General features: G+C 45.1%; 1 protein-coding gene across 2 annotated transcripts in view; it reads right to left on the bottom strand.

The window, feature by feature from the left end:
• ADPRS (ADP-ribosylserine hydrolase) overlaps positions 1–20,502 on the bottom strand; it is a 692,814-nt gene that overhangs the window by 461,490 nt on the left and 210,822 nt on the right. For both annotated transcript variants that reach the window (XM_044059951.1, XM_044059952.1), the window contains exon 4: positions 12,554–12,738. In XM_044059951.1, the coding sequence (XP_043915886.1) occupies positions 12,554–12,738 (185 nt within the window). The remainder of the gene's footprint in view (positions 1–12,553; positions 12,739–20,502) is intronic.

Raw genomic sequence — 20,502 nt, 5'->3', positions numbered from 1 at the left:
AGATACAGAAACACTTGGAACCTTTTGAGTCTCAAGTGAGCTACCACTACTGCCATCCATTTGGTAAACACCCAGGGGAGCTGTGGTGAGTCCAAAGGGCAGTGCTCTGAAATGGTAATGGATTGGCCCCCAGTCAGAAGTGCAGATGTGTCTTGGAGCGCCTGTCTATTTTGACATGACAGTACACGTCCTAGAGATCTACAGAGCACAACCAGTCATCCTTGTGCACAAGAAGGCAGGATGGACTGAACCGTAACCATTTGGAACTCTGCCTTCTTTACATACAGATTCAGATTGCTTAGATCCAGAATTGGTCTCGGGTCCCCCATTTTCTTTGGCACTAAAAAGAGGGAGTAAGTTCCGAATCCTATTTGCTTGGTTGGGACCTCTTAGATGATATTTTTTGCAGTAGCTTTTGAACTTCTAGAGCTGTGTACTCCCTCTGGAATGGGTGGAACGTCGGGGAGTTTCTGTCTTGTAACAGTAGGTGGAAGGGAAAAGGGAATGTAGTAACCTCTGGATACTATGCATGACCACCGACTGCCTCCAAAAAAGGACAATCGGTGCACCGACAGTGCCTATCAGAGAATGAGTCTCTGAAGCCCTGTTTCTGCTGACCCCCCCCCTTCCTCGGGGATGGTTTCTCCCACTAAAACCTCCTCTTCTGCTTCTGGAGGAAGTGTCCCCATGCGGGTCATGGAAAGGTCCTTGAGATTTATGAAGCCAAGTTTTCTTCCCACCTTGCTGGTTTCTACAGAATGCTCATTAAAGAGTAGAAAACTTCCCATGGCAGACAGGGTCTTTCCTTCCTGCTCGCTGCAGGTAAGCATATCTTTAACACATGGCTCAAACAAGGAGCCATCAAAGGAGGCATTAACAATGGATGCCATGATGGGTTCTGCAAAATCACATTGCCTCATCCAGGCATATCTTCTAATGGCTATGCCTGAACCAGCTGCTGTGAAGTACCCTCCGCCATATGGGAGATTAACAAAATCAATGAATTAGCAATAGATGAAAGGGTAGCCAGTTGAAGAGAGACCTTCTTGAGATCCTCAGCCGACATGGTCTCAGCGAGAGAGATTTTGAAGGCCCCTTTATCAAATCTCTCTGGAAGCAAAAGTGTGCCAGGTAATTTAATGACCTCAGTGTGAACGTGGCTAAGGGGAAGATGCACTTTCCAAATCTGTCCATTGCTCTGGACTCCCTGTTCGTGGATGGACAGAGGAGCTCTGCTTGGCTAACTACTTCTTAGTGGCTGCTGCCACAACAATGGTATCAATGGGGACATCCTTACTCCAAAGGGCTCTGTCTGGCAAGGGGACTAGAAATTTATCTGGGGGTTTAAGGATGTGACAGTGTCTGATTCTTTCCAAGCCTAGTGGGAAACTAGGTCAATACATTCATTCACCGGGGGGGGGGGGGGTCAACCAAGACATAGATTGGCCCACCCCGAAAGCCTCCAGAAACACCGACTCCTCAGAAGGAAGAGGTTGGGAGCACCATCCACCCCTTTAAGGATTTCTGGATGTCTCCAAAGGAAACGTCAACAGGTGGTGATCGAGGGGATCCTTCCCTCTCATCGAAGTTGATGTCTTCAGTGAGAGACTCCACTGGGGAGTCTTATGTGTCTTCTCTTGCATGTTTTCCTCTGGGGTACCTCCTCTGTGGGGTGTTCAGGGCAGCTGTCTGAAGAATGGGAACAACCCTCTGGGGAATGAGTATGGAGGCTTCCCGGAGTGGGCTGACTTACAGGAGCAGGAATGATGGGCTCAGCGCTTGGACCAGATGAGGAGTGAGGGGTAGGATCCGAAATGTGGGAGACAGCTCTCTCTGTAAAAAGAAGGCCCTTTCTATCACCTGGAGGGTTGATGGACCCATGGAAACCTCTCCTGTCCTCCTTGGAACTGAGGACAAAAGGTTGGGGCCAACCACGGATCCACGCCCTCCAGACAGAATTGGACCTGAGCTGTCGAGAGCCAAGGCACCAAGGGGGAGGATGGAACTGACAGTGTCTGAGCCGAACTCAACTCCTCAGAATCGGCATCGACTTCCTAGATCCGAGACCCGGTCTAATACGGCAGTATCAGAGCAGGACTGCTCAGGGAAGCCACCAGAGTCGAGGAAGGGGACTTCCTCATATCTGGCACCTACTCTCTAGGGTATCTCAGATCCTGGGACTCCGAGATCACTGGTCAGATTGGAGAAGGAGACTGTATAGGACAGGCAGATGCACTCATGGATCAGAAAGGGGATGGAGCTGGTAAGACCCCCATCTGGATCCGAGCCCTGAGAAACTTCCTCACATCCTGTCCATGTCAGCCTCTGTCAAGCTTCTAGAGGATCTGGAAGAAGTTGAGGAAGCTGGCCTAGAATGTTTACGAGGGGTCCCAAACAACTAAGAAGGCGGAACTTGAGAAACAGTCTTTAAAGCAAATTCAGGTGTTTTGCTCCTAGCTGTCAGATCCAGGGGTCTGGGATTAGAGTAGAAGGAGGATGGAACCTGGGAGCTCACAATGGTAATGATGCCTGTCAGATCCAAAGACATTTGTGGATCAGAGGGAGTCTGAAACTTTTTGAATCTTTTGTGGCAGCTCCAATGAAGCCCTCACGGATTTTTCCACAGTCTGTTTCTTTGATTCATGATGAGACTTGGATGGGATTTGAGCTCCAATGGAGGAAGAAGAAGTTGCGGACGCTGGTAAAAAAACCCTTAATAAATCAACTTATTTCTCAGATCGGCTAGAGCCCGAGGATTAAAAGAAGCACAGGCACTACAATCCAAATTAAGTTGCTCTTGGTTCCAGGCAGTATGCACACTTCTTGTGGGCATCACAGTTGGGAATCTTGCACCCGCAAGAAGTGCATTTCTTAAATCCAAGTTTGTCATATTATGTTTGAGTAAACAAACACAATAATGACAGTACAGCAGGAAAAAGTACACTGCACACCCACACAGGGAGAAAGGACAGTAGAAAGATACCCAAAGACAATAATTAACACTCTGTAAGCCACAGTGGTACGGTGGTAGTGTTGTTACCTCACAGCAAGAGGTTCTCCTGTTCGATTCTCGGCTGGGCTTGGGAGTGCCTTCTGTGTGGAGTCTGCATGTCCTCCCCGCAGTGGGTAGCGTTCAAAAGACATGCGTGCGTAAATGGGCACGCCTTCGTTGAAGGTTGGGCGTCGAGCTGGCACCTTGGAGTTTCATAAAAATCTACTGCCAATCATTAGTGGACTAATTAGTTCTGCTGTGGTGACCCTTTACCGGGAAAAGCCGAAAGACAAACAACAACAACAACAAAAGCTATTTATTGAGAGAAGAAAAATACACACGTTGTGCATGTTTTTTTTTTTTTTTTTTTTTTTTGTTAAACAACTGTACACTTAGACGGCCAACAGAGAAGAGCCAAAGGCTCTGAGAAGAAGGCTGGAAGGAAAGAAATTCCAAACGCCAGCAAAATACACTAACAACAGGGAAGGGAGGAAGAGAAAACTAACTAATATAGCCAGGACTCAAAAATTTAGAGAAAACAGTACAACAAAATGCAATAAGATTTTCACGCTCAAGATTCAGCCTGACGATCTTGTTGTGATGGTGGCAAAGGAGATCTGAGGAGTTGGGGTTGGAGTAGGGCAATGAAGGTAGAGGGAGCAGCTCGAGATTCAGATCCTAAATCTTGTTAATGCAGCCGATTTGGATCCAAGGGTTGGCTCTGTAACCCATCTGTGAGGAAGAATGAAAAGGACATAATCAGATCAATATTATACATAAAGCACAGCAAAATACATGCAGGTACTATTCATAATGCAAGCAATTATTAATCCTAACATTAACCTTAAGTATACCTTCAACCATTCTCTCTTTTCCTTCCTTAAGAAGGGAACTTGCCCATAACATTACAGTAGATTACGATGCCATTTTCAGTTTCTAGAGTTTTCCAAAGCATCTCCAGTCCTTCTTCAATTCTATTCCCAAGAAGGCTTGTTCTACTGACTTTCTTACCTTTGCTATTCCTTCCTGGGTATTGTGCAACCCTACACGTCAAACTCCCACTACTTAGTGTGCATTAAACTTCTCTGAATGCTACAGTACTAAGGCATCCCTTCTTCCTCCAAAAAAATCTATTCAGGTACCTTCCGACACAGACATCAAGCACAGGTACAACTTATCTTCTGTTTTTTATACCACATCCCTGTTGATACAGCTTTTCTTTTAGTTCCCCTTACTTTTCTACAAATATATCTGTGATGCTTCTTATATCTCATAACAAAGGCAGACATAGGGAGTCAAAATTTTTATCTGACATCAAATCCCTGGTTTATATCCATATCTAGTACCAGCAGATCCACTAGGGGAAAAGCTGGATTTTCACCTGCAAAGTCATTGACTAAAGTGCGGTTTCCTGGATGTGAATCAACACAAGGCCAAACAGAAAGAGTTAAAAGACTTAACATGCAACAGCAACTCCCCATCTTCAGGAGAAGGGCAGCAACTGGACAACATGTTGCAGACCTCATTGGGTACCTGTGACTTTAGTATCTTCATGTACATATGAACTAAAGCACACCTGTTATAATAAGACAGTGTTACTGCATGTCCCCCTCCCTGTGGACAATGGCACTAAATATACAGAACCAACTGATATTGCCAACATCCTGGCAGATAGGTTCAGTGCTAACTTTACCCCTCTCTCATTCCCTAAAGGGCCCATCACTATACCGGAAGAATGCAAAGTACCTGTAATCACAGCTGCACAGGTAAAATACACACTCTCCAAAGCCAAGAACACAGCATCCAAGGGACCTGACAACATCCCAGGCTGTGTTCTACATGAACTACAGAACAAACTGGCACCTCACCTAAGTACCATGTTCAATCATAGCCTCACCTCAGGCTTTGTGCCCACTGAATGGTGCACAGCAACGGTTATCCCACTCCACAAAGGGGGAGCCACCACGGACCCCGGAAACTACCGCCCCATTAGCCTGATGAGTCTGGTCTGCAAGGCTATGGAGCGTATCATCATGGAACTTATAAACAATGACATTGGTAATCTCCAAACTCTGGACCCTACCCAGTTCTGGTTTGTAAAAGGCAGATCATGTCTCCTAAACCTGATAGACTTCTTTGAAGCGGTCACCAAAGCTGTAGATGAGGGTAAGGTGGTACACACAGCCTATCTAGATCTCGCCAAGGCTTTCGACACCATCCCCCAACTCTGGAATTATAGACAAACCCACTAAACTAGATATAAATCCCTATGTCACAAGATGGGTTGGCAACTGGTTCACTGACCGAACCCACACTGTGAAAGTAGCAGACTCTAAATCCAACTTCAGACCAGTGACAAGTGGAATACCACAGGGTTCAGTCCTAGGTCCTCTCCTGTTTGGTATCTACTTCTCTGAAGTACAGGCTAACACAGAAGGTCTTTGGCTAACATAGTTCGCAGATGACTGCAAACTGGGAGCCATAATCAAATCTCCTAACGATGTGGACATCCTACAAAAGGGCCTCACTGAGACAGATGCCTGGGGTCAAAGCCATGGCCTCAAGCTCAATGCCAAAAAGTGCACTGTCATCCCTTTTGGTAAAAACTCTGTATCCATGAACTACAGTACAGTTTTGTACCTACCATAAATGTAGATGTTCGAGTGTACACCCTGCTGCAGTCATCACACTTGGGGTTATCTTGTCGTCAGGCGGTCCCGCAGTCGGCCTGAATTCCAAAGTCTTGGTCCGGCGTCGGTTGCTGTCGCTTCTTCCCTGATGTCAGTGCGCCAGGGGTATATATAATGCATCCGACGCAATTTTCTTCAGTTTTTCTTGCCCCAGATGTCAGGTGCCCCCAGAAAGGTGGTCAGTAATTAGTACCACTCTAAGAAATGTAGCACAACACAACATCTCTCCAGCTATAAGCAAATACATCAGAAAGGTATTGTAAAGATTTAGTCAGTTAGGTCAGAGGGGATGGAGGGAGGGTAACCTGGACTGCAGCAGGGTGTACACTCGAACATCTACATTTATGGTAGGTACAAAACTGTACTATGTTCATCGTGTTACCCTGCTGCAGTCATCACACTTGGGTAGAATCCCAAAGCTAAGGATGGGAGGAGGAGTCAAAGAGGGTTAAAGGAGGCTAGAAGGCCCTGCAGAACTGCAGTGGTGAAGCCAGCTCTAGTCTTAGAGTAAAGTGGTAAGTGGTAGTGTTTGGTGAAGGTGTGTACTGAACTCCAAGTTGCAGCTTCCAAAATATCCTCGGTTGGCACCCCCCTGGCTGTAGATGTAGCAGCTGCCCTGGTAGAGTGGGGCCTTATGGTAGCAGGAACTGGTTTTCCATGACGGGTATAGCAAAAACAAATGCAATGTCCTATCCATTTGGAAATGGTCTGTTTTGATATAGCCTTCCCTTGCGAAGCTGCAGCATAGGATACAAAGAGCTGGTCAGATTTTCTGAAAACCTTAGTTTTATCCAAGTAGTAACGAAGTTGCCTGTGAATGTCCAAGGAATGCAGGAGTCTTTCTCCTTTGTTCTGTGGATTTGGAAAGAATGTGGGTGAGTGGATGGTTTTATTTAAAGCCACAGTGGATACCACCTTAGGCATGAAGGAAGGATTAGTTCGTAGAGAAACTCTGTCTTGATGGAAAATGAGGAAAGGTTCCACTGCCATTAGTGCCTGCAGCTCTGAGACTCTTCTGGCTGAAGTTATTGCTAGCAGCAGGGCAGTCTTCCATGATATAAACTTTAGATCAGCAGAGAAAGCTGGTTCAAAGGGAGGTAACGTAAGTATTTCCAGAACAAAGTTGAGGTCCCAGGTTGGCGTAGGTGCTCTCCTGGGAGGCCTAATGTTTTTTGCCCCTCTGAGGAACTGCCTTAGAAGTGGATGTGAAAATAAGGGTGGATCCGTGTTGTAGTGGGCTGAAACAGCTGATGCGTGGATTTTAATGGATGAAAAAGAAAGTCCTTTGTGCAACATCTCAGTTAAATACTGCAGAATCTGAGGCATGTGAGGTTGAAGGGTGTTTTGGCCTTTAGCTTGGTTCCAGGCGCAAAACCTTTTCCATTTGTCCGAGTAGGCCTTCCTGGTGCTGGGCCTCCTAGCTTCCCAAATAACATCCATAACTGCTTGAGGAAGAGGAGCTGGCTGTATGCTTAGGTGATTTGCCATGCAGCCAAATTTAAGGTTTTGAGCTGGCTGTGTAGAACCTGATTGTTTTGCTGTGTGAGCAAATGGGCAATTTGTGGTAAAATTCAAGGTGGGCCCTGGGCCATATTCCTTAATAGTGGGTACCAGTGCTGGCGTGGCCAGTCTGTGGCTATGAGTATCAGTCGTGGTCTCTCCTTTCTGACCTTCAGAAGCACCTTTGAGAGAAGAGGCAATGGAGGGAAGGCATATACTGTCAGGTTTTTCCAACTGAATGAGAGCGCATCCACTTTTCCAAGCTTGACGGTGAAGTGTCCTTGTACAAAATTTGTTAGCTGATAGTTTTGGGGGCTGGCAAACAGGTCTATGTCTGGGAGGCCCCATTTTTGAGTTATCATTGCAAATACTTGTGGATCCAGTTTCCACTCGTAGGGATCCATGATGTTTCTGCTGAGGTCGTCTGCCAATGTGTTCTTTTTTCCTGGCAGGAATTGAGCTTGTAGCTGAACTTGGTAAGCCAGTGCTGTGTTCCACAAGGTCATTGCTTGCCTGCATAGAGGGTAGGAGTGTGTACCCCCTTGTTTGTTTATGTACCACATTACTGTGGTGTCGTCCGTCCTTATTGTAAGTTGTCCTGGATGTAAGAGGTTCTTGAAGGCTTTCAGAGCATTCTGTACAGCCAACTTCTCTTTTTGATTGATGTGCAGATTCCTTTGATCTGCAGTCCATATGCCTTGAACGCACTGTCCTGCCATGTGTGCCCCCCAGGCGTAGTCCGATGCATCTGTTGTCATAGTTTGCCTGGCTGGGGGCAAGGTGAAAGGCTGACCCTTGTTGAGGTGACATGCCTGTGACCACCACAGAAACTCTTCTTGAAGGCAGGGAATGAGAGATATCATTGTGTCCAAGCTGCGGCTGTGTTGAGACCATACGCTTTTTAGGTACCACTGTAATTTCCTCATATGCAGCTTTGCAAATGGTATTAGTAGTATGCAAAATTCCATGAAGCCCAAGGCCTGCAGAATTGTTCTTGCAGGGAGTTGGGTCTTTGTTGCCATTGTTTTGAAATATTGAGTCAATTGTAGTTGTTTGTCTGGCGTCAGATAAGCCTTCTGGGCCGTTGTATTCAAGCTGGCACCCAGGAATGTCATACTTTGTGAGGGTACTAGTTTTGATTTCTTTTCATTTACTGTGTACCCCAGGCAACTTAGAAGATGTTTTACAAAAGCCAGATGTTGTAAGAGGATGTCCTTGCTTTCTGCTTGGATGAGGCAGTCATCCAGGTATGGGTATATTTGAATTCCTCTTTGTCTGCAGTATGCAATTACTGGTGCCAGGCATTTTGTGAAGACCCTGGGCACAGTGGATAAGCCAAAGGGCAGTGCAGAGAATTGGTAATGGGTTGAACCTGCAATGAAACAGAGGTATCTTCTGCAACTTTGTCTGATAGGGACATGCAGGTATGCCTCCTTGAGGTCCAATGTTACTAGCCATGCTTTCTTGCCCAACATGGGAAGAAGCTGCTGTAGTGTTAGCATCTTGAATTTGGGTACTTGTAAGAAGGTGTTTAGAATTGAAAGGTCCAGAATTGGTCTCCAGGCATTGTCCTTTCTGGGGACTAGAAAGAGTCTTGAGTAAAATCCTTGGCCTTGCTCCGTGTAAGTACCAGTTGAATGGCTCTCATGTCCATGAGAGCTGTAATTTGTTTTTGTGCCTCTGCCCATTGATTTTGTGGTAGGTTTGGCATTCCTCTTTTCGTTGGCAAGGTGTGGAAATGGAATCTGTATACTCATGAAATTATGTCTAGGACCCGTTTGTTCTTTGTGACGATGTGCCAGTTGTCTGAAAAAAGTGCTAATTTTCCTCCCAAAGGAGCTGCCAAGAGACTCTTGCTTGATCATATGAGGTTTAAGTCATTGAGTTTGCCTTCTAGCAGTCTGGGGCCTGTCTTCTCCTCCCTTCTGTGTTGCAGTGCCCCATTGTCGAGGTTTGTAGTGGACTTGTGGTTGTCCTCTGCCTCTTGAGCATTTGTATTTACCCCTCTGTGGTCTGTCAGTAGCTGGAAAGGACCAATTTTTTGTTGGCCAATTTCTGCTGAAGCGAGGGGGCTGTACCTGTAGAAAATCTTTGACCATCTGCATAGATTTTGCCTTATCCTCCATTTTCTTTAAGACTTCTTCTGCTTTAACTCCAAATAGGACATCCTGCTGTAAGGCAGCATCTAGAAGCTTTGCTTTAACATGATCAGGCAGAGTTTGTTCCTTTAACCAAGCATGCCTACGTATAACAGACCCAGTAACAGCTGCTCTGCAGGAAGCCTCCAAAGAATCAAATCCACATTGTAAAGTATGTTTGCCCACCTGTTCAGCTGCATGCAACAGATCCTACATTTCTTTCAATTCAGACTGTTGAGGGAGTGTGCTCATTTTTTGTCTTAATTGAGACATCAGAAATTGCTGGTATTTTGGCATGTGAAATTGACAATTTAGTGCTCTCATAGCTAGAGTGGCTGAGGTGTAAACCTTTTTCCCCCACCTGTCTAGTGCTGTGGAGTCCCTTTCAGAGGGTACAGGATTTTTCGCCATAGAAGCCTTAGCCCCTTTGGGACCCTGGGAGATAGTCTCTGGATCAGCAACAGGGCTTTTATAAAGGAATTTGTGGGAGTCAGGCACTCTATAATATCTATCTGGTTTGGCTGGAGCAGGAGGCAGAGAATCTGGATTCAAACTAGATTCTAAGTAAACATCTTCCACAATGTCTAAAACTGGGGGGATAGCAAGAGGTCTGTGCTGGGGGAGTAAAAGAAACTCTCTGAGCCTTTTCTTTGAGTCAGAGTAGTCCTGACCTTCCCAGTGAAAATGTTCCCTCATAGTGTGTAAAGTTTCCCCAAAGGAGTAGTCTTCAGGGGGAGAAGCTGAGGGAATGGAATCCTCAGCATCAGAATCTTCATAAGGGGGAAAAGAGTAATCTTGGTCCTCAGAGGAGCCTGAGAAAATAGACACTTGGTCAGAGGAGGCATAATCTTCCTCTTGTCTAGGCCTTTTGTCGGGGGGGGGGGCCTGATTAAAGAGATCAAATCTTCAGCCATTTTAAGCATCTGTTTCTTAGGCATAGGGCCTTGAACTGGAGACTGAAGTGCAGTCTTTTTTGGTTTAATAGGAGTCTTAAGCTTAGGATACGTTTTTATGGTGAGCGCCGTAGGTCTGCAGCAACGACATCTCTTTCTGCAGTGTCGTCGGTAGGGGCTAAAGAAAATGGCTGCGTCGGCCTAGCACTCTCCGCCAAAGGCTCCGAAGCGGTCTCGGGTTCCAAATCTGCGGTAGCCAGGGGCTGCGTAGGAGCCTCACTGAAAACCGGTGAACCAGAGAGCGGCCCAGCTGAGGCCTCGGAGTCTGGCTTGGGTCTAGGCTGTCTGTCCTTATCCTTGCGTTTTTTGTGCACGCCGGTAGTCAGTTGCTCCGACGGCATTGTGTAGTTAAATTTTCTACCGAAGTAGTGTTGTGCGAAATCAAAGCGTCTTTTTATAGTACGCTTATTGAACCTAGCACAAAAGCGACAACTAGTGACGCCGTGGTCTGGGCCTAGGCAAGGTATACAGTAAGAATGAAAATCCTTATGAGGTATTTGCTTCTCACGAGAAATACAATTGTTAACTTTTTCTGACATCGGTCTTAGGCAAGAAAAGTTTCCCCAATGGGGTACTTAGCTTTATTGAAGACTTCGGATCTGAAATTCGACTTCGAAAATCTCAGGAGTTGGCCGACCGGCACTTGCGAACTGCTTCTGCTTCGGGCACCGTGCGGCAAGAAAGACAGAAGAAAATGGCGTCGGATGCATTATATATACCCCTGGCGCACTGACGTCAGGGAAGAAGCGACAGCAACTGACGCCGGACCAAGACTTTGGAATTCAGGCCGACTGCGGGACCGCCTGACGACAAGATAACCCCAAGTGTGATGACTGCAGCAGGGTAACACGATGAACATCACATAGGCGGTAGTCTACCTAACACCAAAAGTGTGATAAGAGAACTTGGGACACAGGTGGACAGTAGTCTCTCCTTTGATAATCACATCGCCACAGTAGTTAGGAAATCCTTCTACGTGGCACAACTCATCACAAAAGGTTTCTCATCCAGGAAAAAAGAGGTCATTGTTCCCCTCTACTCATCACTCATTAGACCCATTATAGAGTACAATGCCCCTTTTGGTATGTACCTCACAAGACATCTACAACAACTGGAAAGGCCACAGAAATACCTCACAAAGAGGATTAACGGCCCTCAAACAGATGCCCTACGTAGACCATCTCAAAAAACTCCAGCTTTACTCTGTCGCATATCGCCTACTCACAGGCGATCTCTGTCTAACATACAAAGCTATGTCAAACCCAGAGCTGTTGGACATGCTCCATGTAAAAAAATCCCAATCCCTCTGAGCTACACACTCTAGGGACCTAAACCTTGTCACCACAATAAACAGAACATGCTGGAGGGATAGATTCCTATCGCAGAGACTTCCCATACTCTGGAACAAACTACCTATCTATATCAAACAAAGCTCCTCATTAGAACTCTTCAAGAAAAATCTTAATGATTGGATGGGAGATAGGAAATTCACCCCGGGGATCACTTCTGTGGCTCTGCTGGACAGGGGCACAGGAAAATACTTTTCTTGGGTGGCAAAAGCCAGGGTACCGTTTGGCTAGGCGTATATAGGCCCCTAAGGCCAATAGCCTAGTACCTACCTATGAACCTATGGAAAGGCAGTAAACACTTCAACAGTGTGCTCCAGAGCCATCTACCATCAGTCACTGAAACTAGTGAATGATGGAACTACTTTTCATTTACTTACTGGTGCGAAACACTGATCAAATAATGACCAGTTGAAGGTTCATCCTGGGTGGAATACAAGCATTGCAAGACAGTGTGTAAACAGAAAGCAGCAGTACAGACGGGAATATGTCCATCAACTTGCAATACATAAAACAACCAATAGATCAATTACAAATTATTACCCATGTATTTACAGAAACTTATTATATATATCAACATGCACCTTGTCCTTGTCTACAAATGCATTTCCCAGTGGCCAGAAAGCTACATTCTCCAGACAGTGTAGTCCCTTTTTTGGAAGTAGTAGTCCAAGATTGGCCGTCAGGCACTGCAAACTCTGTCAACAACAAAGTCAGTGATTAGGGGGAAAAAGGGCAGAGGAATTTTGAAAGGTCTGGGCCCTAGCTGGGTAAGAGACTAAAGGTGCCATTGGGGTTAACGGTGTGGGGATCACTAGCTGCAGTATAAAGTACATATATTGCTATATAAAGGAAGTTTATTCCTGCATTTCTGTTAGACAAAGTAACTACAATCTAATATCAATCACAGAACTGAAAGTTGCAAAGCACTTACTCTCTTGCATCAGCAAGGGATTTCTCATCTCCTTCAACTTGTTTCATTTCAGTGATTAACATGTCCAAAAACTTATCTCGTTCAAGTTCTCCTTGTAAGGCAAAATGAACAGCCAGGGCCTGCAGGATTGCACCGTTGTACCCCAGTGAGGAAGCATGGGTCAGCTCAGCACTTCTTCTTGCAAACTGCAAAATATTAAAGCTAAATAAGTGTCAAAGAATTGTGAAATGCCTTTCCTAATCTCCAGCACTGACTTTTCCTAATACAGCAGAAACTTCAATCAAACCTGGAAAAGCACGCATCTAAAAATACACTAGTGCACAACACATTATTCATTTATTTTGCTTTAAAATACTGACACTGATGACACAGATAACAGATACAGTCTTTATGTAACAGATGATCTTCCAGCCCTCCTTGATGGGTTCTATGGTTTGGTTTATCTTCTCCACCAGTCAGCATCTGCACCTTTTTTCTGAAGTTTAAGAGCTCTGAGAAGTTAACTCATCCATGAAAGTAACCCCAATGACATGTCAACTATATAAATGCATTTGTCCCTTGCTCTGGCCAGTTTGCCTTTTGCCACTTGAAAGCTCTCATCTGCAAACAAACAAAAATGTAAATTTGTCCCACCCCACCCTGGCATTACCAACAAGTATTATACAAATATATACTTACCCAGCTTACAAAGATTCTAACTGCGTACGCCAAGTAAAAAGACAAAACACCAGCAGGAGGAAGAGGAAAGGTATTACTGACCTATCTTTAATGGTATACATAACAGACAGGTTAGCATATCGGTTGAGCTAACGAGAGTACCCTCCCACCACACCCAATGATGGTGTGTTAAATCACAAATAGTAAAGTAATGGGGAGGAAGAAGCCAACAAATCATATCAAGAACAGCACAAAGAATACTTATGGGAGAACACCTAAGTGAAACAGCCCAACTCCAAGACTACTGACCAAGAAGGTTGTTTGGAAAGGAAAAGTAGCTCTGGTGGTCAAACTCAACAAAGCAAACATAATGAGCACTGGAGAAAGCTACTCCAATTAGTAGACTAGGCTGCAACCCAGGCCAGCAGCTGGAATGCCCACTGGCACAGAATCCAATTTCCTATCCCAAAAGGGGAAAGGGAAGAACCAACAACAGCTCTACTTCCAAGATGCCAAGAGTTAAAAAAAAAAAAAAATTCTGTCAGATCTTGAACCAACTGCATAAGACTATACAGCTTGGGAGTGAGAAATTCCAGGTTTTACCATACTGTCCTACCTGTACATGGAAGAACAGCAATAATGCAAAGGAAAGTACAATTGTGTAAGCAAGCCTAACATAACAGCAGATGTTCTAATAGATTACCAGCCAACTTTCAAAGCTTCAGGGCACCTTCCATACACCATAAATGTCTGACTGAACATTCTGATAAATTATACTGACATACAGTGTATACTACTGTCTGAAAATTAACTTTTGGAAACCAAGTGATCTGCTCTTTGTTAAAGCTTCTACTTTAAACAAGAACACTCATCCATCTATCTACTTAACTGAATAAACTACTGGAAAAGTACAGTTTTGTACCTACCATAAATGTAGATGTTCGAGTGCTAATACAGCTGCAGTCATAACAGATGGGTTCTCCTGCCGTCAGGCGGGTCCTCGGTCGGATGAATTCCAAAGTCTAGGTCCGGCGTCGGTTGCCGTCGCTTCTTCCCTGACGTCAGTGCGACAGGGGTATAAAGGAACCAGCCGACGCCATTTTCTTCAGTTTTTCTTGCCCTGGATGTCAAGTGCCCCCAGAAGGAAGGCAATACATAAATTTGTGTGATAATGCAGTGCAATATAATCAAAATACAGTAGTTGCAAGCAAATACATCATAAATGAATACCCCAATCAGGTTGTATGAGGATGTGTTAGCCTATAGGCCTGTCCCAAGAGGGGAAGGAGGGAGGGAAACCTGGACTGCAGCTGTATTAGCACTCGAACATCTACATTTATGGTAGGTACAAAACTGTACTATATTCATCGTGCATACAGCTGCAGTCATAACAGATGGGTAGAATCCCAAAGCTAAGAAAGGGGTGGTAGGCACTAGGTGGAACTAGGAGGAGCCAAAATGCCCTGCAAGACTGCAGTGGCAAAGCCTGCTCTAGATTTGGAGTATAATGGTAGGTTGTAGTGCTTGGAGAAGGTATGCACAGAACTCCAAGTGGCTGCTTCCAAAATATCCTTGGTAGGAACTCCTCTGAGGAAGGCTGCAGAGGTGGCTGCGGCCCTGATGGAATGAGTTCTAATGCCTGTAGGAACAGTTTTGCCATGAAAGGAATAGCAAAAGCGTATGCAGTGGGCTATCCATTTTGAGATTGTCTGTTTGGAAATTGGCTTCCCTTGAACTCCTACCGCATAGGCCACAAAGAGTTGTTCTGATTTTCTGAAAGGCTTTGTTCTGTCCAAATAATAACGCAGTTGTCTGTGGATGTCCAAGGAATGTAGTAATCTCTCCCCTTTGTTTTGAGGATTAGGATAAAAAGTAGGTAAATGTATGGCCTGATTTAAAGCTACCCTGGATACAACTTTAGGCATAAAGGACGGGTTGGTTCGTAAGGAAACTCTGTCCTGATGGAAGATGATAAAAGGCTGGACAGCCATGAGAGCCTGTAGTTCTGAAACTCTACGAGCTGAGGTGATAGCCAGAAGGAAAGCTGTTTTCCAAGACAAATATTGCAAATCTGATGAGGCAGCTGGCTCAAAGGGAGGCAAGGTCAGTTTTTCCAGAATGAAATTAAGATCCTAAGCAGGTATTGGTTGTTTCCTTGGAGGCCTTAAATTTTTAGCCTCTCTGAGGAACTGTCTTAAGAGAGGGTGAGTGAATAAAGGTGGATCAGTGTTGTATTCTGCAGAAATGGCTGAGGCATGGATTTTGATGGAGGAGAAAGAAAGTCCACTGCTTAGCAGTTCAGCCAAATATTGTAGTATTTGAGGTAAATTCAGTTTTCCGGGATCCTGGCCCTTTTTCTCATTCCAGACACAAAAACGTTTCCATTTTGCGGAGTAAGCTTTTCTAGTTGATGGCCTTCTGGCCTCCAAAATGACATCCTGCACCTCCTTGGAGAGTAGGGCCTGTTGTGATGCTAAGGAATCTTCCATGCGGCTAGATTGAGTGTTTTTAGCTGGCTGTGAAGAGTTTTGAAACTGTGCTGAGTCAGAAGAAGAGGCATTAGAGGCAGAGTCCATGGTGGGGAATGCGTCAGGCTCCTCCGGAGTGGGTACCAGTGTTGCCTTGGCCAGTCCGGAGCAATGAGAATCATCTTTGGTCTGTCTGCTTTGGTCTTTAATAGAACTTTGGGCAGCAGAGGAAGAGGAGGGAAGGCATAAACTGTCATTGATGTCCAACTGAAAGAGAGAGCGTCCACTCTCCAGGCCTTTGGATGGAAGATCCTTGAGCAGAATTTTGTCAATTGATGATTCTTGTGGGAGGCAAAGAGATCTAGGTCTGGCCTTCCCCATTCTTGGATTATTTCTGTAAAAACGTTTGGATGCAATTTCCATTCGTGTGGATCTGTCATATTCCTGCTTAGGTTGTCTGCCAGCGTGTTTTCCTTGCCTGGCAAGTACTGTGCTTGTAGTTCCATTTGTAAGTCCATGGCCATGTTCCAAAGTGACATGGCCAGTCTGCATAGGAGGTAAGAATGTGTTCCTCCCTGTTTGTTTATGTACCACATAACTGTGGTGTTGTCCGTTCTTATCAATAGTTGACCTGGTTGTAGAAGGTCCTTGAAAGCTATAATAGCATTTATTACTGCTAGCATTTCTTTTTGATTGATGTGAAGGTGCTTTTCTTTTTGGGACCATTAGCCCTGAATGCACCGATCTGTCATGTGCGCCCCCCAGGCGTAGTCCGAGGCATCTGTTGTGATGACTTGATTTGCTTAAGGCTTGCTGAATGGAAGGCCTGTGTTTGTTTGACATGCTTGAGCCCACCACAGAAATTCCTTTTGCAGACATGGAATTAGTGGTATTATTGTTTCCAAATTGTGGCTGTGTTGAGACCATATGTTTTTCAGGTACCATTGTAGTTTCCTCATATGCAGCTTTGCACATGGGATTAGTAAGATGCAAGATGCCATGAATCCCAGAGCCTGCAGGATTTTCCTTGCAGTCAGCCTGGTGCAATTTAAGTATTGATTTAGTTGCCCCTGCTTCTCAGGCGTGAGGTAGGCCATCTGGGTGTTTGTGTCCAAATTGGCACCCAGGAAAATTATCTTCCGAGAGGGTATTAGCCTTGATTTCTTTTTGTTGACTGTGTATCCCAGAGAGTTCAATAACATTATTACATAAGCCAGATGTTTCAGAAGAATGTGCTTGCTGTCCGCTTGGATCAGGCAGTCGTCCAAATAGGGGTATATTTGTATCCATTGAAGTCTGCAGTAGGCAATTACTGATGCCAGGCATTTCGTGAATACTCAAGGCGCAGTAGATAAGCCAAAAGGCAATGCAGAGAATTGATAATGGGTTGAACCTGCAAGAAATCTGAGGTACCTTCTGCAATTTTGTCTGATTGGGACATGCAGGTATGCCTCCATGAGGTCCAGTGTTACCAGCCAAGACTCCTTGCCCAGCATGGGAAGAAGTTGCTGTAGAGTGAGCATCTTGAATTTTGGTACGAGTAGAAATGTGTTTAGGATGGATAGATCCAAAATAGGTCTCCAATCTTTTCCCTTCCTTGGCACCAGAAATAGCCTGGAATAAAAACCTTGACCTTGTTCGTGCGTAGGTACCTCTTGAATAGCTTTCATGTTTATGAGATCTGTAATTTGCCTTTGTGCCTCTGCCCTTTGATTGTGTGGCATGCCTCTCATTTTTGGAAGGGTGTGAAAATGGAATTTGTAGCCTCTGTTTATAATGTCCAGGATCCATTTGTCCTTTGTGACAACATGCCAATTTTTTGAAAATAATGCCAGCTTTCCTCCTAAGGGGGCTGCCATTTGAGACCTGGTTGGCATGCAAAGGGGAAAGTCATTGGGTTTGCTTTCTGAAAGATTGCGAGTTGTCCTCACCACCTCTTTGTGTAGGAGCTTGCCATTGTCTGCCTCTAAACGATCCTTGGGATTGTCCTCTGCCCCTCGGGCGCCTGTATCTGCCTCTTTGGGGTCTGTCTGTGGCAGGAAAGGACCAGTTTTTGGAAGGCCAATTTCTACTAAACGTGGGGTTGAACCTGTAGAAATTCTTTCACAGTTTGCATTGATTTAGCCTTTTCCTCCATTTTCCTTAATACCTCCTCAGCATTAGCACCAAATAGTACATCCTTTTGAAGAGGGGCATCTAGTAATTTAGCTTTGACATGATCAGGCAAGGCTTGTTCCTTGAGCCAGGCATGCCTACGTATGACTGATCCTGTAACAGCAGCTCTACATGGGGCCTCTAGAGCATCAAAACCACATTGTAAGGTATGCTTACCCACTTGTTCTGCACTATGCATCAAATCCTGCAACTCCTTCAAGTCTGGTTGTTCAGGTTGTGACATTTTACTTTTCAATTGTGATACAAAAACTGTTGGTATTTTAGCATATGAAACTGACAGTTTAAGGCCCTCATGGATAAGGTAGTCAAGGTATATACCTTTTTTCCCCACCTTTCTAAGGATCTGGAATCTCTCTCGGAAGGTAATGGATTTCTGGCAATGGATGCCTTAACTCCCTTGGGGCCCTGTGAGATGGTTTCTGGATCAGCAGCATGGCTTTTGTATAGAAATTGGTGTGAGTCAGGAACCCTGTAGTACCTGTCAGGCTTAACTGGAGCTGGAGGTAGAGAGTCCGGGTTAAGGCAGGCCTCCGAGTAAACATCATCTAGGATGTCCAAGACAAGAGGTATAGCCAGAGGCCTGTGCTGAGGTAACAAGAGAAATTCCCTGAGCCTTTTCTTGGAATCTGAATAATCCTGGCCTTCCCAGTGGAAGTGTTCCTTTAAGGTATGCAAAGTTTCCGCAAATGAGTAATCCTCAGGGGGGATACAGAAGGGATGGACTCCTCCACATCAGAGTCTTCAAAAGGGGAGTAAGAATGTTCCTGATCATTAGAGTGCTCTGAAATAATGGAGCCCTGATCAGAGGCGGGGGAATCTTCCTCCACTCTGGGCCTTTTGTCCGGTGGGGGCTGAGAACCTCTGATTAGAGTAATTAAATCTTCAGCCATTTTAAGCATCTGTTTCTTAGGCATGGAGCCTGGAGATGGGCCCTGTGTAGCTGGTCTCTTAGAGTGCATGGTTGCTTTAGACTTTGTGAAAGCCTTGATGGAGAAAGAAGAGGAAGGTCTGAAGACACCTTGAGTGGAGGTGGACCTGTCCACATTCTGAGTTTCAACGCCAAGAGTGGCTTCGGTATCTGTAGTCAGGGTGTGGGCCGAGGAGCCTGCGACTTCGGGCACAGGAGACACCATCAAAGAAGTGTCGTCGGTAGTCAGGGGCTGCGTAGGCGCCTCGCTGAGAACCGGACCACGTGTAATCGGCTTTGGCGTGGTGTCGGTAGAGGCCGCGGACCTCGTGTGTCGGTCCTTATCTTTGCATTTTTTAGACAAAACCGGAGTCGGAGTATCCGACGACATAGTACAGTTAAATGCTTTCCCAAAATAATGCTGGGCGAACTCCGCCCGACGCTTAATAGTGCGCTTGTTGAATGTAGCACAAAAGCGACAGACCGAGACGTCTTGGTCTGGGCCTAAACAAGGTATACAGAGGGAATGGAAATCCTTATGCGGTATTTGCTTCCCACAAGAAATACAATTATTAACTTTGTCTGACATCGGTCTGAGGCAAGAAAAGTTTCCCCAACGGGGTACTTAGCTTTTAAGAAGACTTTGGTTTCCAAATTTTTGTAATCTCAGGAGCTGGCCGACCGGCACTTGCGAACTGCTTCTGCTTCGGGCACAGTGCGGCAAGAAAGACTGAAGAAAATGGCGTCAGCTGGTTCTTTTATACCCCTGTCGCACTGACGTCAGGGAAGAAGCGACGACAACCGACGCCGGACCTAGACTTTGGAATTTGGCTGACCGAGGACCCGCCTGACGGCAGGAGAACCCATCTGTTATGACTGCAGCTGTATGCACGATGAACATCTTCAATAAGGTGTCTTTATTCCTCCTACAGGGAGGGTATCAGATACAGAGTTTCCTAGATCTGCTACCTAAAATGATTTTATCTGGACTAATCCTTTACATTCTGGTTCTTTGTTAACACTAGAATATCTACATTGCTCTCTGGCAACATTCTAGTTTTACTGTGGCAACTGAGCCTATTTAATGAAACACTCCAGTAAAATACTTGTAAAAACACTAATCATTTGATCTGGGTCATACAGCATATACTGTTCGGCCGTATTAAAACTACGTTATCTTTCTTGCTCTTTTTGAAATTACATGCTCCGTGTTTAAACTCTGTACACTGCTACTTTATTAACAACTCCTTAATCACTATTTCTGTGGCTAGTCCCTCTCCAAGCACCAACTCTAACAGTCCCAACATCACCTATATTCACCAACATATCTTATATTCATACATAACTCAACTAACTTGTACCCTCTGTCAAATGTGAAACTACAGGTAGCCCTAGCTCCCCAAGTAGCCAGCATGGTAGCACATTGCCAATCATGTTTATGTATCAACTGCCTCATGCTTACCAACACCACTTTACTGCTAAATTAAAATGACTTAATACATTTGAGAAGTGCAAGTATTTATGGTGCTTTAAGTCCCCCTCCCACACCACAATAATATCTCTAAGCATCGTATGTCTTCGTCTACGATACTGAGCACCTCTACTGTACATCACAGAATACTTCTACTATACAAACATCTGAGATAGTTAAGAAATCAATGCCAAAACCTCCTACAGTTAGAAATAAAAACATCAGCCACTAAACCAAGAAACCACTGTCAAAGCCTCCAAGAACTGGAAAG

Source organism: Protopterus annectens, chromosome 1.part2 (assembly GCF_019279795.1).
Source record: "Protopterus annectens isolate FY-2018-M chromosome 1.part2, PAN1.0, whole genome shotgun sequence".
NCBI lineage: Eukaryota > Metazoa > Chordata > Ceratodontiformes > Protopteridae > Protopterus > Protopterus annectens.
Note: the sequence above shows the minus strand (reverse complement) of the source record. Positions and strands in the feature narration are given on the sequence as shown.